The following is a 24,364-nucleotide window of genomic DNA, read 5'->3' as shown; positions in this document are numbered from 1 at the left end:
CCATCTGCCAATCAGTTTTCTATCCATCTCAATGCACTACCCCCAATCCCATGCACTTTAATTTTACATGCCAATCTCTAATGTGGAACTTTGTCGAAAGCCTTCTGAAGGTCCAAATAAACCATATCCACTGGCTCCCCTTCACCAACTCTACTAGTTATATCTCCGAAAAATTCCAGTAGATTTGTCAAGCGTGATTTCCCTTTCATAAATTCATGCTGACTCTATCCAATTCTGTCACTGTTTTCCAAGTGCTCAGCTATTAAATCTTTTATAATGGACTCTAGAATTTTCCCACTACCAACGTCAGGCTGATGGTCTATAATTCCTTGTTTTCTCTCTACCTCCCTTTTTAAATAGTGGGGTTACATTTGCTACCCTCCAATCTGTAGGAACTGTTCCAGAGTCTATAGAATCTCAGAAGATGGCCACCAATGCATCCACTATTTCTAGGGCCACTTCCTTAAGTACCCTGGGATATAGATTATCAGGCCCTGGGGATTTATCAGCCTTCAATCCCATTAATTTCCCCAACACCATTTAAAACAAAAAGGGGTTAGTTTTTATTGTGTAAAAAATACCCATAGGTAAATATATAAAAAATACTTAAAAGGGTAATCCCACACACACTCACACACACACACACACACACACACACACAAACACACACAAGCATGCAGAATTACAAACTATACAGTAGGTAGTTACTTTCTTAGCCAAATTAAGGTTGTGAGGAACGTTATGGATCATGGAATAAAAGTGACAGTAGCAACATGGATACAAAATTGGCTGAGTGATAGGAAACAGAATAATGGTTAACTGGTATTTTTCAGGCTGGAAGAAAGTTTGTAGTGGAGTACCCCGGGGATCGGTATTGGGACCCTTGCTTTTCCTGACATATATAAATGATCTAGATTTTAGTGTGCAGGGGACAATTTCAAAGTTTGCGGATGACACAAAACTTGGGAGAATTGTAAACTGTGAGGAGGACAGTGTAGAACTTCAATAGGACATACACACATTGGTGGAGTAGGCAGATGAAGTTCAATGTGGAGAAGTGTGAGGTGATACACTTTGGTACAAAGAACATAGAGAGAAAGTATAAAATAAAGGATACTATTCTAAAGGGTGTGCAGGAGCAGAGAAACCTGGGTATATGTACATAAGTCATTAAAGGTGGCAAGACAGGTAGAGAGCAGTTTTTAATGCATACAGTATTTTAGGCTTTATTAATAGGGGCATAGAGTACAAGAGCTGGGAGGTTTTGATAAACTTATCTCAGACACTGGTTAGACCTCAGCTGAAGTATTGTGTATACTTCTGGGTGCCACACAACAGGAAGGATGTGAATGCATTGGAGAGAGTGCAGAAGTGGCTTATGAGAATGGTTCCAGGGATGAGACACTTCAGTTATGAGGAAAGATTGGGGAAATTGGGACTGTTTTCCTTGGAGAGGAGAAGGCTAAGAGGAGACTTGATAGAAGTTTTCAAAATCATGAGGGGTCTGGACAAGGTGGGTAGGGAGAAACTGTTCCCGCTCGTAAATGGATCAAGAACCAGAGGGCACAGTTTTAAAGTGTTTTGCAAAAGAAGCAAATGCAAAGTGAGAAAAAACATTTTCACACAGTGAGTAGTTGGGGTTTGGAATGCACTGCCTGGAAGCGTGGTGGAGGCAGGTTCAATTGAGGCATTCAAGAGGGCATTGGATGATTATTTAAATAGAAACAACATACAGGGTTACGGAGAAAAGGCAAGGGATTGGCATTAAGTTAAAATGCTCAGAGAGCCAGTGTAGACATGATGGGCTGAATGGCCTCCTTCTGCACCATAATAATTCTGTGATTCAATGCTGAGAGGTAAAAAAAATTGAGAGTTCACTGTTTATGAGCCTTTGGCTGCATAACATTTTTCTCCAAGGTGGTCTTAAGATTTCAGGAATTGAATCCCATGTAAAACTGCAATTGCCGGAGACATTTTCTTTTTAAAACGTAATCCATCTTTTCCAGAAGTCAATGATTTTTACCGCTGAGGCTCCTTTCAATAAAAAATTCTCTATCTCCGTGCTGGATTTTAAATTGGAATAGAGACTGGATCTTAACTTGGAAGTGAAGAGAAGGGAGTTCATTACTGCTTCGTTGACAGTTTTTCCAGACTACTGTTGTACAGCTTAAGTGCTGTACTAAAAGAGATTTCAAAAATGGTTACCCCAGTCACATGACCTCTCTCCGCATAATGATTTCAGAAGCCATTTGCTTAACTGATATCTGGACAGACCATGGCTTTTGTCTCATGGCCTAGGTTGTTTCATGTCCCAACCATTAATACCTGAATATCAATTATTCATCTTGAGATTAGAAGAACACCTTTCCACGTAGCTATTTCCCGAGTAGACTTCTTGTCTCTGCTTGAGAGGTAGCCTTCTGGAAAAGCAAATGTGAAGTCCAGTGCAGTTTCAGTAAATCTTTTGAAGTAATTCTTGACATCAGCGGATGTGAACATCTATGAGGATGTTGTGGCTTGTCTGAATTGTAATTCACATTGGAACTTTCCAGAAACTGCCAGACATCAGGTGACTTGTGGCAACCATAAGTTAATGCATTTTCTTGCTTTTAAAAAGTCCTTTTTAAACAGTTCAGTATATATTTGATCAGCCAATGAAATTACAGATTGATATCACTCATGCACAAGTCACATCATCATGACAGTTCCACCACACTTATCTGTGGTGAAGTTCATTTGCCAATAGCACATTCATTCTGCAAATTTATTAATGTATTCCTGTATTTTGTCGCTGTTCTCCTCTTTATTAACTACATCCCCCTATTTGGCATCATCCACAAATTTTGAAATTGTATTTCGGATTCCCCTGTCCAAATCATTTACATAAATGGGAAACAACAGTGGTCCCAAACCTGATCATTGTGGAACACCATTTCCCACCATTTGCTAATCTCCTACTGTCTGTTATCTGTTTCGTGGCCAGCTTGCAATTCATAATCAAAAAGGCTAACAGGACCTTTATTGAAAGGGGGTTGGAATACAATAATGAGGGCATGATTACCTCAGTTGTACAGAGCTTTGGTCAGACTCCATCTAGAGAACAGCATACAATTCCTGAAATTCAGGAAGGATATATTGGCCTTGGAGGGTCCACAGTGGAGATTGGCCAGAATTATTATTAAAGGACTAAATTATGAGGATAGGCTACATAAACTTAGATTGTATGCCCTCAAGTTTAGAAATCGGAGTAGCAAGGTGTTTAAAATGATAAAGGCATTCTGTAGAGTAGAGCAGTTCATCACCACTTTCTCAAGGGCAACTAGGGATGGGCAATAAATGCTGGCCCAGCCAGCGAAGCCCACATCCCATCAATGACTTTTAAAAATATATAGAAAAATGATTTCCTTTGGACAGAGAATCCAGAACAAGAAGGCATAATCTTAAATTAAAGGATTTGATTTATACCAAATTTTTCATAGAGTACTTTTTAATTATAGTCACTGCTCTAATATAGGGAAACATCACAGCAAATATGCACACAGCAAACTTTCACAAACAGCAAGGAGATGAATGACCAGATAATCTGTTCCATGGGTATTACTTAAGGAATAAATATTGTCCAAGGCACCAGAAGAAGTCACCTGCTCCTCAATCACAGCAGCTTGCATTAGTATAGTGCCTTCAGCTGAGCAAACATTTCAAGGCACTTCAAGGAGCAATTATTAAATGCAATTTGACACCAAGTCACACCAGGAGATATTAGGGAAAGTGAGGGTAGGTTTTAAGGACCTCCTTAAAGGAGGAGGGAGATTGGGGGAGAGGGAGGGGATTTTACAGCTTAGAACCTGGGCAACGGAAGACACGTTTCGTCAAATAGTACCATGGAATCTTAATTTTCTATTTGTCAGGGGGGCTGGGGGGACTGGGCCTTGCTTTACCATTTCGCCTGAAGTGTAACACCTTTGCCAGCTCAGTCGAAGGGTCACGAGGACTCGAAACGTCAACTCTTTTCTTCTCCGCCGATGCTGCCAGACCTGCTGAGTTTTTCCAGGTAATTCTGTTTTTGTTTTTGTTTTGGATTTCCAGCATCCGCAGTTTTTTTGTTTCTACCTTTGACAGTGTCAGCCTTGATTAGAATGGGCGATGAAACCACAACCTTCTTGGATGTGAGACGGTTGCCACTGAGCCAAAGCTGAGCCTCAGAATTAGGTCTAGGTCTTTTTGGGGTGAAATCAAGAAAGTTAGTGGAATACTGCCCCCCCCCCCCCCCCAACCCCCAACCCCAACCCCCAACCCCCAACCCCCAACCCCATCAAGGGAAAGGGGAGTTTGGTAAATGGAATTAAGATACAGATCAGCAATGAGAAACCTTGATGGACTGAATGGTTCAGTGAGACAGAAAAGGGGGTGAATCCATAAGCAGCTCCTGGGAGTGCGGCTCGGTGATTGACAGTTGAAGCTGGGGGGGGGGGGGGGGGGGGGGTGGGCGGGGCTGGCTGATCGACAGGGGGTAAGGGCGGGGCTCGCTGATTGACAGCCTGGGGCGTGCCGGGGACAGAGGTCGATGATTGACAGGCGGGGCTGGCGGTGATTGACCGGGGAATAGGGCGGGGCGGTGTGATTCAGGCTGGGTGCGGGGACTGGGTGATTGACAGGGGATAGGGGTGGGATTCGGTGCTTGACGGTGGGGTGGCAGCGGGCTCGATGATTGGAAGACGAGGGGACTAGGGCCGGGCCTGGTGATTGACAGGCTGTGGGGTGTGGGCGGGGCGCGGTGATTGACAGGCTGTGGGCTGGATGATTGACAGGCAGAAGGCGGGGCTGGCCTGGCCTGGCGTGGCCTGGGTTGAGTCAGTGGCAGGCGCCCATCTCAGGGAGGTTTAGGAGCTGGTGAGTGAGAACCGGCGATCGGGGCTGGAGTTCAGGCCCATTCCCTCACTGTCCTTCCAGGTGGAGGTGAGGCTTCGGGCCGGAATGTGCGGGTCTGGAGTCTCTCTCTATGTGTGAGAGAGAGTGAGTGTGTGGGCCCGGGGAGGGACAGAGCCGGCGCCCGGCCTCCGGGAGGGACAGAGGCGGCCCCCGGCCTCCGGCCTCGGGGAGGGACAGAGGCGGCCCCCGGCCTCCGGCCTCGGGGAGGGACAGAGGCGGCCCCCGGCCTCCGGCCTCGGGGAGGGACAGAGCCGGCTCCCTGGCCTCCGGCCTCGGGGAGGGACAGAGGCGGCCCCCGGCCTCCGGCCTCGGGGTGGGACAGAGCCAGTCCCCGGCCCCGGGAAGGGACAGAGTCGGCTCCCGGCTCCCTGGCCTCCGGACTCGGGGAGGGACAGAGCCGGCCTCGGGGCCCCCCATGTCCGGTGAGGATGCCGCTTTGGCGGTCGGGCTGGGAGCCGCGGGTTGATGCTGAATGAGGCCGACAACCCGAGCCGACTGAAGACAGGGTCTCCAGGGATCGGACTCTCTCTCCTGCCCGCCGGCCCCCCCCCCCCCCCCCCCTTCCCCCTTCCCATACTCCCCCCCCCCCCCCCCAATTGTGGTGCAGCAGAGCAACTTGAGCACCAACTGCAATTCTCCATTTAATTGCATGTGTGCAGATTCTGGATTTTGCTGTCCCATTTAGCTCCATAATAATAGCGAGTGCTGATAGCTTCACTGTTAATCTTAATACACAACCCAGGTCCATGCTTAAAACATGCCTGCACTATTTCTGCTTTTCGGTGTGCAGGCGCAATATAACACACATGACCTGTTGGCCTGTCAGTTGGTAGGACTAAATATTTCCATCTAAAACCAAAATAAACTACCATTTTTGGCTATCATGCAAACACCATTGATATGGGCTTTAATATTTCTGATAGTCACTTTAGAATCACTTGGCTGATAATTAGTTTGTGTAACGTTAAATTCATTTAAGGGGGAATGGATTCTGCCAATTCAAAGAACCTCATACAATGTGTCTTTGTGCCCAGGTTTTCAGTGAGTTTACAATTGTCCCTTTTCCTTTCAACATTGCAGTACCATGGGCTAGAGTGAAGGATGTCACCAAGGTTGAGAAGTGTAGGATTGATAGATCGGGTGGTGTGAATTATTTCTTCATTCTGGGGATATTGGACATCGTTGACAAGGTAAACAGTTATTGTCCCCCCTCAAAACCCCCTTGAAAAGGTGGTGGTGGGCCTTCTTGACTTCCAGTCCATGTGGTTAAGGCCCTCCTACAGGGCTGTTAGCTAGGGAGTTCTAGAATTTTGACTGAGTGGCAATGCGTGTCCAGGACAGGATGGTTGTGACTTGGGGGGTACTTGGGATGAATATGGAACTCGCTAGCGCAGAGAGTAGTTGAAGTGAATAGCATAGATGCATTTGAGGGAGAAGGGTTACAACGGATTTTAGGTGAGGAAAGAAGGAAGGAAGCTCATGTCAGTATGGACTAATTGGGCAGAATAGCCTCTTTCTGTGTCATATGTCCCATGTAATATGATGGTTTTCCCATGTGCCTGTTGCCCTTGGCCTTCTAGATGGTGGAGGTTGTGAGGTGACTTAGTGACAAGCTTGAGTTTTGAAAGTGTTAGGGTTTGTATGAGGAATGTATGAGGAATGGTAGGCTCAATTCCTGATCTTTGACAGTTTTGAGACATTGGGAATGAATGGAAGAGGAGACTGGAATGTACAGAAGTGATTCACCAGACTGATCCCTGGGATTGGAGGTTTGTAGTATGAGGAGAGATTGGGCCGACTAGGCCTGTATTCACTGGAGTTTAGAAGATTGAGAGGGGATCTCATTGAAACGTATAAAATTCTGACAGGGCTGGACAGATTGAGTGCAGGGATGATGTTTCCCCTGGCTGGGAGGGGGGGTCTAGAACAAGGGGTCTAGAATATGGGGTAGGCCATTTAGGACTGAGATGAGGAGAAACTTCTTCAATCAGAGGGTGGTGAACCTGTGGAATTCTCTACCACAGTGGGCTGTGGAGGCCAGGTTACTGAATATATTTAAGAAGGAAATAGATTTCTAGACTCTAATGCATCAAGGGCTATGGGAGAGAGCGGGAGTATGGTGTTGAGATAGAGGATCAGCCATGATCATATTAAATGGCGGAGCAGGCTCGAAGGGCCGATTGACCTATCCCTGATCCTATTTTCTATTTCACTGATTATCAGCAGCTTAAGAGGAACAAGGAAGAAAAATTCAAAGAAGTGTGGATCACTGACAATGTTATTCATAAACAAATGCTGCTGCGGTTGTGTTTATCAGAGCATCCTATATTTTGTTGTCTTTGCTATTCTCCCCCCCACCCCCCTAGCCCACTGCTGTGAGGTACAAGTCCAAGGATGGCAGCAGACCTCTGGCATTTCACCTGCTTGGCCAGGGAAGTGAACAGTGGCAGGTTGCTGATTCTAAGGTGTTGATGGATGGCAAGGATGATTGAAAATCATGGGCCCTGTGGGGTTATGGTGATGTTAGGGCACCTGTACTCAACACATATCAGGAAGCGAACCTGTGTTTGGCTCAGTAGCACACAGATACTTTACCTAATCAGCCCTGGGAGGAAGCTGTTAATTTCCTTACATGATTACACAGCAGTTTAACATTTGGAATTTTGTAAATTTAACAAGACTTGGGTCTTAGTTTCAGTGGTTAGTGTTAAATGGTGAGGGGTATTGGCCGTTCTTATTTATACACCTCAGCTATAATCTCATTCTGCCCCTGAAATAATGATTCTGTGTGGGAGCAGAGGAGCCTCAACTTTTAGATCATATTAAATTACTGATGAACATTCAGTGGGAACTGATGTAAGAGATTTTTCTCAGCTCAATTTTGCAAACGTGGGTTAGAATTACATTCAATTTTAGCATCGATGTTAAGTGGCTCCAAAACTGCATTGTGCGAAAAATAGCGGCATAGATCACAATCTGACTTTAGCTGCAGCAGGAGACCTCTCTGTGCAGCTGCTACCACTTGTATTTGTCTGTCGGGAATACAACTCTATTGCCCCTCCCTATCTCTTTTTACAGTCTTTCAGAATTCTGCATTACTCCAACTGGCCACTTACACAGCCTTTGCTCCACCATTGCTGCCATGCCTTTGATTGTCTAGGCCTTAAATTCTGGAATTCCCTCCCTAAATGCTCTGCCTCCCTCTCCTCTGACACCCTCCTAAAAACTTACCTCTTTGACCAAGCTTTTAATCTCCTGTCCTAATACATTCCCCTTTGGCTCGATGTCAATTTTTGTCAGATTATATTGTTGCTAAGGACTTTGGGATTTTTCTTCTGTTGAAGGCACTATATAAATATCAGTTTTTTAAAAATTATATTAAAGGGTAATTTCAGAGGGTAAATTTAACTTCTGAGATCATTCACAAACTTCCGAGCTTTTAACATTTGGGAAATGTGGACAGCCTTTCTTGCACGATCATCAAACATTAACACGTTACAAGCCAGGAGGCAGGGTTGCAAGAACAGGTGCCACTATGTGCCCAGAGAGATATGCCCTTTGAGGATAGAATGTGATTTATGATCTGCGTTAAAGGATATATGTTATGGCCAAGCTTATGCAAACTACAGCTGCTGATCTCGTGTAATATAATGGCGGCCTTGGATCTTGATTAGTGTTCCAATACAAAATCAGTCACCCTTTATTGGTGAAATTATTCTAAAAAAATATTTATTCGTTCATAGGATGCGGGCATCACTGGCTATGCCAGCATTTATTGCCCATCCCTAATTGGCCTTGAGAAGGTGGTGGTGAGCCGCCACCTTGAGCTGCTGCTGCTGCCCATGTGGTGTAGGTACACCCACAGTGCTTTTGGGGAGTGAGTTCCAAGATTTTGACCCAGCAACACTGAAGGAATGGCCATAAAGTTCCAAGTCTGGAACAAACTTCCTGAGAGGATGTTGGAGGCAGTTTCGATCGAGGTATTTAAAAAGGAATTGGATGGCTATAGAAACATAGAAAATAGGAGCCAGAGTAGGTCATTTGGCCCTTTGAGCCTGCCCCGTCATTCAATATGATCGTGGCTGATCATCTTAAAGGAAGCGGCAGTGGAGATAGTAGATGCATTGGCTATAATATTCCAAAATTCCCTGGATTCTGGAAAGGTTCCAGTGGATTGAAAAAATGCTAATATAACGCCCTTATTCAAAAAGGGGCGGAGGCAGAAAGTAGGAAAGGCAGAAAGTAGGAAACTATAGACCAGTTAGTTTAACGTCTGTCGTTGGGAAATTGTTGGAATCCATTATTAAGGGAGTAATAATGAGGCATTTGGAAAGTCAAAATGCAATCCATCAGAGTCAGCATGGTTTTATGAAGAGTAAATCGTGTTTGGCTAATTTGCTTGAGTTCTTTGAAGATATGACAAGCAAAGTGGATAATGGGGATCCTGTAGATATAGTATATCTGGACTTCCAGAAGGCCTTTGATGAGGTGCTGCACAAAAGATTAATGCACAAGATAAGATCACATGGAGTTAGGGGTAATATATTAGCTTGGATAGAGGATTGGCTAACCAACAGAAAGCAGAGAGTCGGGATAAATGGGTCTTTTTCTGGATGGCAAGCTGTAACTAGTGGGGTGCCACAGGGTTTGGTCCTTGGGCCCCAACTATTTACAATCGATATTAATGATTTGGATTCAGGGATAGAAGGTACTCTTGCTAAATTTACAGAAGACACCAAAACAGGTGGGAAAGTAAGTTGCAATGAAGAAATAAGAAATTTGCAAATGGATATGGACAGGTTAGGTGAATGGGCCAAAATTTGGGCGATGGAGTTTAACGTGGATACGTGTGAGGTTATCCATTTTGGTCGGAAGAATAAAAAGGCGACTTATTATTTAAATGGAGAGAAACTTCAGAATGCTTCAGTGCAGAGGGATCTGGGTGACCTCGTGCATGAATTGCTGAAAGCTAGTATGCAGGTACAGCACGTAATAAGGAAGGCAAATGGAATTTTGGCATTTATTGCTAAAGGAATAGAGTATAAAAATAGGGAAGTGTTGTTGCAATTGTACAAGACATTGGTGAGACCGTACCTAGAGTACTGTGCACAGTTTTGGTCCCCTTGAGGAAGGATGTAGTTACATTGGAGGCTGTTCAGAGGAGGTTCACTAGGTTGATTCGAGACATGCGGGGCTTGTCTTATGAGGAGAGATTGAGCAGTTTAGGCCTATACTCGCTAGAGTTTAGAAGGATGAAAGGAGATCTAATTGAGGTATATAAGATGCTAAAGGGGATAGACAAAGTAGACATGGAGTGGATGTTTCCCCTTCTGGGGCATTCTAGAACGAGAGGCCATAGTTTTAGGCTAAGGGGTGGTAGATTTAAATCAGAGATGAGGAGGAATTACTTTTCTCAAAGGGTCGTGAATCTGTGGAATTCACTACCTTAGAGTACAGTGGATGCCGGGACGCTGAATAAATTTAAGGAGGAGATAGACAGAATTTTAATTAGTAACGGATTGAAAGGTTATGGGGAGAGGGCGGGAAATTGGAGTTGAGGCCGAAATGAGATCAGCCATGATCGTAATGAATGGCGGGGCAGGTTTGAGGGGCTAAATTGCCTACTCCTGCTCCTAGTTCTTATGTTCTATCTATCTCAACACCATACTCCTGCGTTCTTCCCATACCCCTTGACTCCTTTAGAGTCCAGAAATCTACCTATTTCCTCCTCAAATATATTCAGTGACTTGGCCTCCACAGCCTCCTGTGGCAGAGAGTTCCATAGGTTCACCACCCTCTGAGTGAAGACGTTTCCCCTCATCTCAGTCCTAAATGGTCTACCCCATATCCTGGTACTGTGACCTCTTGTTCTAGACACCCCAGCCAGAGGAAAGTGCCTGCCTTTGACCCTAGAGAAAAATGTCTCTCAGGACATCCTAAATTATTGGTCACCTTATTTAAGGAAGGATGTAAATGCATTGGAAGCAGTTCAGAGAAGGTTTGCCAGACTAATACCTGGAATGGGCTGGTTGTCTTCAAAGGTTGGGCAGACTAAGGTTGTATCCGTTGGAGTTTAGAAGAATAAGAGGCGACTTGATTGAATCATTTAAGATCCTGAGGGATCTAGACAGGGTGGATGAGGAGTGGATGTTTCCTCTCATGGGAGAATCTAGAATGAGGGGTCACTGTTTAAAAGTAAGGGATCGCCCATTTAAAACAGATGAAGTGAAAGGTTTTCTGAGGATTGTCAGTCTTTGGAACTGTTTTCCTGAAAAGGCGGTGGAAGCAGAGTCTTTGAATCTTTTTAAGGCAGAATTAGATAGATTCTTGGTAAGCAAGGGGTGATAGGTTATCAGGGGTAGGTGGGATGCAGATTTGAAGTTACAATCAGATCAGCCATGATCTTGGTAAATGGCAGAGCAAGCCTGAGGAGCCAAGTGACTTACTCCGCCTTGTTCATATGTTCTGGCCCCTTGAACATCCCTGGTTTTAACTGCTCCACATTGGTGACTGTGCTTTCAGCTGCCCAAGCCCTAAGCTCGAGTTCCCTCACTAAATGTTATCTACCTCTCTATTTGCTTTGCACTTAGTAGATGCTTGTTAAAACACAACTCTTTTTCAGTGACCAAAAACGAAAAATGCTGGAAAAATTCAGCAGGCCTGACAACATCTGCGGAGAGAAAGACAGAGTTAACGTTTCGAGTCCGTATGACTGCTCTGTCTTTCTCTCCGCAGATGCCATCAGGCCTGCTGAGTTTTTCCAGCATTTTTTGGTTTTGTTTCAGATTTTCAGCATCTGCAGTATTTTGCCTATATCTTTCAGTGAACAATTGCCTTATGTGGCTCAATGTCCAATTTTTCATAACGCTCTAGTTAAGAGGCTTGAGATGCTCCATTATATTCATAGGTTATGTAAATATGATGTTGCTGTTGTTGAAGTATAGCTACTGTTTTGTAGGCAATCAGGCAGCTAATTTGCACACATGGTCCCACAAACAGCAAATGCAGCTAATTGACTTGCTAATCTATTTTTAGTGATGTTGATTGAAGATTAACTATTAGTCAGCACATTGGGAGAACTTCTCTGCCATTAGGATTCTCTTATTAAGCATGAATTTGAATTTGATTTTGTAACCTTGTTATTTTCGCACCCTGCGAGGTGTATGGGAAAATAGCCCTAACAGCATGGCAGTTCTGAAGAGTCAAACTTCTCAAGATCAGTTTGGAGGAAGAAAAGCCATTTTATCACATCCTCCTGGATTTAATGTAAGCCTGCTGCCTTGCCAACACAGCTTTTTCTTTTCCACCCACACAGGCACAAAGATTAACATCAGAGGTGTTCTCTTCTTGCGACGCAGTGCTGTACTATACTGGAATGCTAGCCTAGGTCATGTGTTCCAGTGATTTAGGGCTCAAGCCCCAGAACCTTATGACTGAGGCAGGATTGGGACCAGCTAATTCAACCTGATATTAGGACTGCAGCAGACACCTCCCTTCACTTTACCTTTGTTCTTTTAGATGTGTTTCCACTCTGCAGTTTTACTGCGACATTCCGTTAAGCTATATCTATATTTCTAGAAACAGGAAACGGCCATACGACCCCAAAAGCCTATTCCGCCATTCAGTAAGATCATAGCTGGTCTGTATTCTAATGCCTGTCTGCCTAGGTTCAGTAACCCTTAATATCCTTGCCAAATAAAAAGATTAGGCAGCAATTTTGTTCTATGATTGAATATAGAACCAGTTTTAGAGCGCATTCAGCAAATCTCGCCTATTCTAGCTCGCTGAAAGAATTATCCACTTTTCGTCTCGTTTCCCACCCCTTTCCCCAAATTTTTTTTTCATTCTCTTTTTTGATCTTTATCTGCATATCTTAAAAGCTGCTGCGGTTTCTTTTTTTGCCATTATTTGTGATAGGATGTTCCATGCCTAAACAGCCCTCTGCATTTTCTACCTTCCTAGGCTGATGAATTTATGTCCTGTGATGTTTCACTCTCTGACCATGTTGCTTTATTCCCTGTTTACCTCCTCAAACTAAGCTAGCTTATTGATCTTGTTCACGTGAAACAAACTCAGCAGTGCTAGTTGGGAGCCCTCCAGACTGTGTAGCTCTCAAATATTAATAGGAAGAGGAGTAGGCAGTTCAGCTCCTTGAGCCAGTCCTTTGTGCAGGAGATGACAATGTCAATGACTTTCATAGCGATAAGGCTAGCACATCTGCACTGCCATTGGTTGCTGACTAATCTGTGCTTTTATTGTTTCAAGGCTGGATTTCTCCAACTCTTCCTTTGCTGGTCTCTCCCCTCCATAAACTACAATCTATCCAGCACTGCAACTTGTTCCCTCACTTGCACTGGGACTGAATGCCTATCCTTCCAGGACTTGGTAAGTTCAACTAGCTTCTATATCCCCTTTTTTTTTTGAAAAAAAGAGGTGATTTGTAGTTCCTCATTTGTCCCTTTTTGCTAATGAGAAAAATGTGAGATGATTCATAGGTTTTTTTTCCTTTATTCATGGAACGTGGTAATGCCAGCATTTGTTGCCCATCCCTAATTGCCCTTGAACTGTTTGCCATGCCATTTTAGAGGGCAGTTAAGAGTCAACCACATTGCTACATGTCTGGACCCACAGGTAGGACAGATTGGGTAAAGATGGCAGATTTCCTTTCCTAAAGGACATTAATGAACCAGATGAGTTTTTACAACAATTTATGATAGCTGTCATGGCCACCATTACTGAGACTAATTTTATATTCTATATTCATTAATTGAATTTAAACTCCACCAGCTGCTGTGGTGGGATTTGAACCCATGTCCCCAGAGCATTAAGCCAGGCCTCTGGATTGCTAGTCCTATGACATTACTACTGCGCCATTAATTCCCCTCAGTGCCTTTACATGAATGCATTAAAATTGGTCACTTTCTGCTTCATTGATGCAAAATTTGTCGTGTGAATCTAGAGTCGAGGGTGTGGCATTTTTCTGAAGCAAAGTAAGAACACCTGAAAAAAAGCCTCATGGTGATGCTGGAGTTATAGAGTCTCACAAGCTGCATTGGCTTGAATGTGATCTTTTTTTTAAAAAAGTAAACCCACTGACAATACTCATTGGTTAAAAGTTGGTGCAGTATCCTGTATGGTGTAGGATCATTTGTGAAGCGAGTCTTTTGATTTTTTTTAGAAACTGCAGGAGGTGATAGTCTTATGGCTAGGTGGTTTGCATTGAATGGAGTGCAATTATTTCAGCCTTAAGGTATTGTGTTTTTCTGCAATCACTGCTGCCTTTTAACAAGCAGCTGTATCCTTCTCAAAATAGCACTATCTACTTAACTGCAGTTTTTTTTTCACTGTTGTGTAGGTAGCACTGAATCCAGAGCCTGCAGGAGTGTATTGCTGTGAAGATGTCGCATCTCGCTAGTGACTGCATACACTTGGAATCAGTGGGTGAAGTAACGAAAGACGAACTGATTGAGAAATCTCATGTAAGTTGCACTTTTAGCTCAAATTGTCTTTTGATTTCAGGAACAAATCATTTCTCCTCCCACTCCACGCCCTCCAACGCCTAGTGAATTTAATTTTCTTTTGCCAATGATTTGCGCTCCCCTTTTGAAGATGTAGACCCCCTTGCTGCCAAGCAATCTGTTTGACTCCTCTTCCACTATGTTGTGTGGAGGGCGATGAGCAGTTCCACTGGAGCAGAGTCATGCCTGACGCCCCACGCTCTGTGATTCACTGATCAGCACTCTGGAGTAATGTGGACTACTGCCACTAGTAAGTTGCGCTGAGCCATCAAGAGCAGACAAGTGGTGACTTGCTTTACAACGTTGTAAAAATGTCAAACCAGCCTATGGATTCATTTATAATAAAACGAAAATCTAACGTGAAAGTGTACTATTCCACAAAACACTTAGTTTGTTAATTTGAACAGGTTTAAATTAAATCTGAGCTGAATGAATTTCCTTGTGCAATGTAGATTCACTGATTTCTCTTCCAAACACTTCTGAAGTGAGATGATTAGGACTAAGAAAGCACCTTTCTTAACCTCAAAATATTGCTATGTGCATTCCTCCAATGACCTGTAGTCACTGTTATAATATATGAAATGTGGTAGCCAATTTGCACACAGCAAGCCCCCACAAACAGCAATCTAATGTCAAGGCGATCTGTGTTAATGGTGTTGGATGAAGAATAAACATTGGGGAGAACTCTGCTACTTATATTAGAATAGTGCCATCTCTTACCATCATTTATGCCCATCAGAGAGGGTAGAGGGGTCCTTGAATTATTGTCTCGTCCAAAAGACAATATAGCACTCCCTCAGTACTGCATTGATTGTTGGGAGTGGGGGCGGGGGGGGGTGGTGTGTGTGTCAGGGATTAGGGTGTAAAAAACATCGAAAAAGCCAAGTGCTAGGCCAGGACTCTGTGCAGGTCACCATTGAGAATAGAGTAAGGGATGAGTTTAATCAGGAAATTGTCATTAGGTGCCCTCCCCCACATCAATCCCAAACTTATCTTTTAAAATTCTGGAGGAAAGGAAAAACAATCAGGAGCCCCAATTTTTTGGATTAGAGAATAAAGAGTTGGATTAAGAGAGCATGAAAAAATTAAGCTGAGCTTTTTGAAAATACTCTTGGTGTAGATCAGCTCCACTGCAAATGGAAACTGCCTTCTAACTTTAGCATAAGACTAGATTTTACATCCCTATTTTTCTCAAATGATACCTATATTCTCTTTTTCTCTCTTTTCTGAATAGGGTACTTGTCAAGACTGTCAAGTTGGAGGGCCAAACCTATGGGCATGTTTGGAGGTAAGGTGGTAAACAATCTGTGCTTACGAAACATTGAGTGACATTAAAAGTATTTTTTGTTTTAATTTTTGGGTTTCTTTCCTTTGCTAACAGAATGGGTGTTCCTATGTTGGATGTGGAGAATCCCACTCTGACCACAGCACCATTCACTCCCAGGTAGGCATAAATTTTGCTTTTATGAATGAAAAAAGCCATGCATTTGTACACTGTCTTTCACAACCTCAGGGCATCCCAAAGTGCTTTGCAACCATTTGAGCACTTTTTGACATGTGGTCACTGTTGCAAACTCTCTCAAATAGCAATGTGATAAATGACCTGTTAATATAAATATTGCCCAAGCCACTTGCTCTTTCCAAAATGGTGCCATGGGATTTTCTGTATTCACTTCAGAGAGCAGATGAAACAAAATAAATGGCTCATCTGTTTTTAGAACGCACTAACAAATGTCTAGTACACCATTCAAAGTTAGTATTGATATATTTTGAAAGACGTGTTTTGAAGCCGCCTTTTGTAAAGACTTTGTAATAAACTCCTAGGGGACGTTGCGCCAGTTTCATGTTAATATTCTGTGGTGTATTCATAGAATCATAGAAGCTCACAGCACAGGGGACGGCCATTTGGTTTGCCTTGCCTACGCTGGCTCTTTGAAAGAATAATCGTGCTTAGTCTCATGCCTCTGCTTTTTGTCCATTACCCTTGAAGTTTCTCGTCCTCAAGCCCCTGTCCAACTCCTTTTTAAAACTATTTATGTAATCGGCTTCCACCATTTTTTCAGATACAACGTTTCAAATCCTGACAACTTAAGTGGAAAAATTCTCCTCATTTTCCCCCTAGATCTCCTGCCAATGATTTTAAATCTATGGCCTCTAGTTATTAACCTACTCGCCAGAGGAAATAATTTTTCTCTTATCTACTAGGTCAGAGCCTCTCATGTCTTAATTGGGTCACCTTAGAATATTTCCTGTTCCGGTGAAAATCTTTTCCAACCTCTTGTCATAACAGAATCCCTCATGCCTGGCAGCATCCTGGTAAACCTCCTCTGTAGTCTTCCTGACTCCTTTACATCTTTTCCGAAGTGCGATGCCCACAGTGCTCCAGCTGAGACCAAACCGCTGATTTACAAAGTTTGTGCCAACTTGACAAGACACTTGTTAATACCCCTTTTAAATCTAATTTAGGAGCTAAACTGATTTATTTTAACGCCCTTTAATCTTTAGCTCTAAAAAGAAAGATTGATATCTCTCTTGTTCTCAAGCAGCATATCTTCCAACTTTGAGAGCAGCATGATGAGGGATCTGCTAAGTATTGAGGATTTCAATACAGAACTGCCAAAGCTTGATGTTGATGATGGCCACCTTTACTTAAAGCATTAGAATATTCATAATTTATTTTTCTTGATGCTGCAGTTGGCAGACTAAAAGGTCATCTAATTATTCTTGGATGCAAAAACCTAGAGAGTTTCCATTCTACCACTTAGAGCAACACTGAAACACATCCCTATTAAACTGAGATGACGCAGGTGGATCGTTCTGATTTTTTTTCCTTCCCCCCCCCTTGCCTGAGCATGGTGATTGTCACTGGATTGTAGGTCCGTGATGCCCACTGATTTTCTATTATCTTGCTCAGTTCTTTGACTATCAGCTGGCTGGTTGACCTAGGGTGGGGAGGCGGGGTGTCTCTCTTCACCTATAAGTAGCAATAAAGGCTAATAATCTAACTGCTATAGTCAAATTCCATATATGTTCCACAGAGTTCTGAGTGTTTTAAAGGGTGGATTCTACGTTCAATTCTGCTGGTATTGCTATAATGAGCGAAGGAATTGTTGTTCCTTCTGATCAGCACCATTGGTTTGTGGTCGTTCATTCTATTCCGGTTGGTTGCAGTTTGTGGGCGGAAAAGTTGCTTTCAATGATTCTTTAAGTATTTCTATATAAAGGAATGATCTTGCAAATGCATTAGAATATTATGCAAGGCAGTGTTGGCAGGCTCCTTGGCGCAAAAGGGGACAGCGATCAGAGCTGAGTCTGACCTTGCCATTACCTGTCATTTATCTCACTTTCCAGCAGGGGTCAGTGGATAGTTTTCAGCTGTAGGGACTTTGTTGGATTATTTTTTTCATGGCGGCTGCAGTTGGCCTTTTAAAGGATTCTTCTATTTTTGCCATGGTGTTGCCCAGCCCAAGATCAGCATTTGAATTTTTTTTATTCTTTGAGAAAAGCGCCTCTTTATCTTTTGCATTGCAGCTTCACGGGAGTATATTTTTTGTTATTTTCACCTGTCACACTGTGACAAGGTTAGGAGCTGTCTGATCAAATCTTTCTCAAGTACAGCCCGTTTTGAGGCACGTTGTTGAACATTGGTGTCCTCCTGGGGCATGTTAAAACCCTAAGTGACCATATTATCCAGCTTTGTACAAGTAAATGACACGGCAACTATTGTGGCTTACAAGCTTGACGATGTATAGATGGTGCTCCTGTGCAGGTTAAGCTGGCTGCAATTGGGTAGCTTCTGTTCAGGCTTCCCCCCTTGGCACGTGGAGAGATGCATTCACCTCTGTACAGCACACCTGGGGAGCCTGTTTTAAGGCCAAACAAAATAAGGTGGCAACCTGTTTCTGAACAGCATGTTGTGTCACCTTGTGGGAGATCAGTGTTACTGCTGCTATGGGAGATAAAAGCTAGCTGTGGCCCAGGAGCAGTGGATGGGAGTGAATTCACACACTAGCCAGGGAAGGGAGAGTTCCTGTTTTTTGTACAGATTTGTTGTGCAGAGTGTTCTACTGTTATTTGGCCAAACTCGTTCTTTTACTATTGGTTTCTTGTTTAGAAGAGTGAGGGGTGACTTGATTTAAGTATATAAGATCTTGAATGGTGTTGACAAGGTTGGTTGTGGGAAGAATGTTTCCTCTTGAGGGTGAGTCCAGAACTAAGGGGTACTGTTTCAAAATTAGGGGTTACCCTGTTAGGACAGAGACGGGGAGAATTTTGTCCTGAGGGTTGTGCGGCTTTAGAACTCTCTGCCTGAAGGCGGTGGAGGCCAAGTAATGGAATATTTTTAAGGCAGAGGTAGATTCTTGTTAGGCAAGGGAATCAAAAGTTAATGGAGGCAGATGGAAGTAGAATTCGAAACACAAACAGATCGGCCTTGTTCTTACTGAATGGCACAGCAGGCTCGAGCGGCTGAATGGCCGACTTTTTGCTATTTCATGTGTTTGTGTGCTTGGCGAGATGAATTCAAAGGCAGCATTTGGTCTTGGGATTTAAATGGGATCTGATTTTCCTTTTGAATTAAACGTGGCTCATGCTTTTCTAGGACACCAAGCACAACCTCACTGTTAACCTTACCACCTTGAGAGTCTGGTGCTATGCATGTGGTAAAGAAGTGTTTTTGGAAAGGAAGCTTGGACCTCCACCGACACTGCAGCGTGGGAGATCACCACAGGCACACGAACACCAGGTAGGACTCCATTCAGATGATACCGCAGATGTGAAAGAGCCAGGTACGGCTGATTTTAAAAATTACAACAGGTGCATGACCACCAAGGTGCACGAATAGATACTTTTTTTGCTAAATATTATAGCAGAGGTATTTACTCCAGGGTCAATCCCTGTTTTACCCTATTTTGAAATATCTGTCACACTGAAACTCTGAATCTGACACGTTTGCTTCTCGGGCATTTTGGTGGAGGGGAGATAAAACGTGTTTCATGTGTGTAAACTTATCAGTCAGGCTCTCAGTTTTATTGAAATTTGATGGCTACATTTACACTAACTAAAGTAGCCTCTCCAGTAGACTACAGCAAGATTGATAAGATTCAAAGCCTGCTGACCACATGTTGGATATTTTTGCAGAATTAAATTTGTTCCTAGGTGGGACGATGCTTATGAGGCCAAATCCTTAGTTGCTCTGAGAACACGATGGTGACAATTGATCTGCAGTGTAAAGTTGCTTGCTTTAATTGTGTGTACTTCGTGGTTTACAACGTGCTGGTCATTAGCTCTCTTCTTATTTCTAAGACTGTCCTTGACTTTGCTTATGCCCTTCTGTGTGTTTTGTATTCTAGGACTCCCCTCCTTGTGACCAGATATTGAAAGCTCCTATTACTATAGTGGGACATGATCTAGATGCAGAATATGATGACATAAAGACAAGAGGTCTGACATTCAAAGTTGCTGCTTTAAGTTTCCTGTGTGTTCCTCTGTTAGTCTATTCCTATTTTTCCCCTATTTCGTCTGTGAAAAGCGCCCTGATTTGGGAGGTTTTGGTTAAAAAGAAATGGGCAATTACAGTGAAACTGAGTGTAATATTCTGTAAGTATAAAACTGTTCATGCAAAAGAAAGTTATCTTGCGAAGGATATGGATTTTGAAGTTCTTGTATCGTTTTTTCAGGTCTCACTGGATTGAAAAACATTGGAAACACTTGTTATTTGAATGCGGCTCTTCAAGCTCTTTCCAACTGGTAAGACTAGCTTCTGACAAGTTTTATCTGAGCACCCTAACAAATTTCATGCTAGCTTCTTTTTCCAAAGTGAATATTGTAGAATGCACACTGTTAAGAGTTTAGCTCAACGCTTCTTCCCTGTACTCTGTTTACTTTATTGTTGTTTGTTTTATGACCTTTACTGCTCCCCTCAGTTGCTAAAGGTCAAAGACTAGCTGAGCCATAAAGAACTGGCTGTTCGTAGCGTCAATCCCAGTCTGCTGAGCAAGCTGTTTTCAGTTGGAACTACTGTGAGAGATGCTAGATTTTGGGCTCTCTCACCGACCTACGTAAGAGAGAGTCAAATGGGATCACAGCTCCTGATATGGTCGAGAGTATATGCTTGCATTAGTCAAACCTGTGTTGCTCCTGTTCACCCCAAAAGAACAACCTGTTGCATGACTTGCTTCAGGATACCTGTTGACTACAAGTATTCATTCACTTTCAGGAGATGATGGGAAGGTTAAAAAAGGATTTTTCTATTCTGCAATTCATTGCCCTCTTTTAAAATGTCATAGTTATTTGTTGTTTGTGCTCTAAACTACTAATTGTGAGGTTCCTTTGGGGGAAAAGTCATTGCCCAAATCATGAAATTTCAATCAGTTTTCTAATTAAATTCTTTTTTGTTCGTGGGCTGTGGGTAGCAATGGCACAGTAGCATTTATTGCTCAATCCTAGCTGACTACGAGATGGTAGACCTTCCCCCTCGAACTATAGGAGTCCTTGTGCTGATGCTCCTGTAACGGCATTGGGCAGGGACGGCGAGCAATTTTAACCCAGCGACCGTAAAGGAATTGCAATGCATGTCAATGTCTGAATGCAGTTTGGAGGGGAAATTGAAGGCGATGGTGTTCCCATGATATTGCTACTCTTGACTTTCTCTGTGGCAGAGGTCATGGGATTGGGAAGCATTGTTGCAAAAGTACAAACTGGGGATTTCCTGATGATGATATGTAAAGAATGTCATTTATTTTTTTCCCCAGCCCTCCCTTGACTTTATTTTTCCTTGAATGTGGAGGCTTGGTGCAAACAGACAAGAAGCCAGCTCTGTCAAAAAGTTACCAGAAGCTGATGGCAGAGATATGGCACAAGAATCGGTAAGCCACGCGACACTTACTACAGTACCCACATTTAATGGTACATCCCCGAATTAATGGTTGTCTTGGAGCACCTCAAAATAGGTAGAGAAGGGTGCTGGGCAGATTGGAAACAGTATGATCAGAGAGAAGGTTTTTTTTTAAATTGCCTTTAGAAGTAAGTGGTTTGGAAAGAATTCCAAAATGACCTTCAATAGTGGAGCTAGGGGAGTGGGAATGAATTGTAATTTAGAGGATGTGGGATGGGCTATAGCCAGAGCAGATCAGGACAGTAAGTGTTGGAAGAGCTATAGAAACATACGTACAGTATTTGGCTGCACATGTGGTTATCACAATTTATAAATAAAGTCTCCACAGCTTAACTGACCAAATCTAAAATGAGCAGTCGCTTATCTTGGCCAAAATCAGCAAACCATTGTATTTGCATTAAATTCTGTTTTCAAAGTTACTAGTTATAATGTCCTAACACACTCCATTTATTTGGGAAAGGAGGTGCTTACTCACTAGTTTGCATTTCATTAATGACAAGGGTTCACCTTCAGCTATTAGCGCAGAATTGATTGGTTCCTAGAAACATCCTCGTTATATTGTATGGATGAAATGCATATAATAAAACTAATGCTTGTTTGTTAAAATATATTTACATATAACAAAAGTAACACTTCATGCACAATAATTCCAGTATCTGAAATTTAGTACCCTCATTAGGTGTTTGGGTTGTTCAGTGAAGAAGTTAAGAGTTGTGTATTTGTCCCTCCTCCCTGGATCTTGCCATGATGCTGTACCTGCTAATGTCTTGTTTCTGAATGACTGGCCCTACTCTTCCAGTTTCCTTATGTCCACAACCAGGATGAGGTTGGCACTTCGAAGCTCGGGGTCAAGGGTCCTTCTGTAGGCAGGTTAATTTGGGGGCTGGGGAGACAGATGTGGAACGACACTCTTATTATATAGAGTTACTGCTCTGGCCATTGTGTATAATCAGTAAACTGCATTCACTTGAACACACCAGTCATAAGTGTCGGGGCCTATATATAAAATATAGTTGCTTGGTAATACAGAGCTTGAGTATTGCTGACAAAGAGACTTGTTGTCAAAGACTTTTCATCTTGCACTTATCAGAACAGACACAAGAATGCTAAATTTCAATGGGTGCAGCAATTTATACTGCATGAGAAAAGGGTACTGATTGGTTTGCAAGTTGACTCTGGTCGAAGTGTTGCCATGGAAAATGCAGCAGGGATTTGTTGTCCCCCATGATTTTGTTTAATTCAAAGAAGGCACAATGCTTGTACATGTTTACTTTTGCCTGGAGAGTACAGGTCCCTGTGTCTGAATATATGTAGCTTCCAGCAAGCATAAGTGAGCCACATTGCAAACCCAACTGATAATCTTAAATTGGTTGTTGATGTAATTATTAGCACACTCAAGACTGTTCAGCAAGTGCTGTCCAATGCAGAATAATATCTAACATTGGACGCTTCTGAATTTTGCAAACACAGGCTGGTTGGGTATGGTCAGTACTCTGCCTATCTATATATATGAGGTAAATTAACCAATGTTATTCCTTATGATTTGTATGACATTTCTCCAGCCCCAGCTACGTTGTGCCTACAAGTCTGTTCCAGGGAATTAAAACTGTGAATCCAATGTTTCGGGGGTATTCTCAACAGGTGAGAGCTTTATCACTGGCAAATGTTTTCACTGAATTTTTTGTGGTTGTTGAATAAGAAAATGTTCAGTTACAATATATTTAAAGTATTTGAAAGCAAAAAGAAAAAAACAGTTACCCTCTTGTATGGACTCAGTCTTGGAGACCAGGAAGGAAGATCCCAAATTCAGTTCCATATCAGTACAAAGTTAGCTGGTCTTAATGAAGTGATCAAATGATCAGCACAATCCAGTTTCAGTTCACTGCTGTATCACCGGAAACTCACTCTAATATCACCAAAACTTATCCCAGTTTAATGCATAATTCTCTCACATTTTCACAAAGTAGCTGTCTAGAATTTAGTTCACCAACCCTGCTTCCTCTCACAGAAGCTTCACCTGTACAGCCATTATATTCAGCCCTAGTCACTTTGGCCTTGGTCACTTTCATAATTGGGCACATTCTCCTTTTGATGTTGAAATCTTTCTAACTGTTTTAAGTACGAGTGGTTTTGCAACCACATCAAGTTATGAGCAAAGCTGCACAGTGTACCTACTGCTTTGTATGTAGTTTGACTCCATATTAATATCAGACTAGTACAGGTAATGCTGCTGGGGAGTTTTATGTGGCAAGTGGATTTGTTGTGCCATTAAGCATGCTACAGAAATGGGCAATATTGGTTGTTGGATAAGAAATTGAAAATTTTCGATTATAAGCCCGTGCAGAAACTAGGCTTGTATTCCCTTCATTAGACGAGATTGAGGGGTAGACCGATCGAGGTGTTTGAAATGTTCAATGAATTCAATAAGGTAGATGCACAGAAACTATTTTCTCTGGTGGGGGAGTCAATAGTAGAGGAAAATATTCTTAAAATTACAAATAGGCCATTCAGGAGGGAAATCAGGAAGCAAATTTTCTCTCACAACACAAGAAATAGGAGCAGGAGTACACCATATGCCCTGTCGAGCTTGCTGCACCATTCAGTATGATCATGGTTGACCTTGGGTTCAACTTGATTTGCCTGCCCACTCCCCATATTTCTTGATTCCCTGAGACACCAAAAATCTGTCTATCCCAGCCTTAAATGTATTCAGTGATGGAGCATCCATAGACCTCTGGGGTAGAGAAGTCCAAAGATTCACAACCTTTTGATTAAGTAATTTCTCCTCATCTCAGTCCTAAATGGTAGGCCCTTTATACTGATACCGTTACCCTGTGTTTTAGATTCCCTGACCAGTGGAAACGATCTCTCACCCTATCAAGACCCTTCAAAATCTTATATGTTTAAGATTGCCTCTTATTCTTCTAAATTCTAGAGAATGTAGACCCGGTTTACTCAACTTCTCATCATAAGCCAACACTCTCATCTCAGGGACCAATTTAGCAAACCTTCACTGTGCCAC

The 24,364-nt window shown here is 42.8% G+C and overlaps 1 protein-coding gene across 7 annotated transcripts in view; it reads left to right on the top strand.

Moving 5' to 3' along the window:
* The first annotated feature begins 4,798 nt into the window (after positions 1-4,798).
* The window catches only part of usp33 (ubiquitin specific peptidase 33), a 78,048-nt gene continuing 58,482 nt past the window's right edge, over positions 4,799-24,364 (top strand). For 2 of the 7 annotated variants that reach the window (XM_041208228.1, XM_041208235.1), the window contains exons 1-11: positions 4,799-4,890; positions 6,010-6,119; positions 13,195-13,314; positions 14,285-14,408; positions 15,682-15,735; positions 15,829-15,891; positions 19,048-19,191; positions 19,799-19,889; positions 20,126-20,195; positions 21,200-21,313; positions 22,905-22,983. In XM_041208228.1, the coding sequence (XP_041064162.1) occupies positions 14,328-14,408; positions 15,682-15,735; positions 15,829-15,891; positions 19,048-19,191; positions 19,799-19,889; positions 20,126-20,195; positions 21,200-21,313; positions 22,905-22,983 (696 nt within the window). In that variant the 5' untranslated portion in view covers positions 4,799-4,890; positions 6,010-6,119; positions 13,195-13,314; positions 14,285-14,327. Of the gene's footprint in view, positions 4,957-6,009; positions 6,120-8,887; positions 8,910-12,120; positions 12,196-13,194; positions 13,315-14,284; positions 14,409-15,681; positions 15,736-15,828; positions 15,892-19,047; positions 19,192-19,798; positions 19,890-20,125; positions 20,196-21,199; positions 21,314-22,904; positions 22,984-24,364 lie in introns of those variants that run through there. The other 5 variants (XM_041208229.1, XM_041208234.1, XM_041208230.1 and 2 more) reach the window with 5 other exon arrangements.

Source organism: Carcharodon carcharias, chromosome 16, assembly GCF_017639515.1.
Source record: "Carcharodon carcharias isolate sCarCar2 chromosome 16, sCarCar2.pri, whole genome shotgun sequence".
Taxonomy (NCBI): Eukaryota; Metazoa; Chordata; class Chondrichthyes; order Lamniformes; family Lamnidae; genus Carcharodon; species Carcharodon carcharias.
The sequence above is the reverse complement of the archived record's forward strand: the minus strand, read 5'-3'. Positions and strand labels throughout refer to the sequence as shown.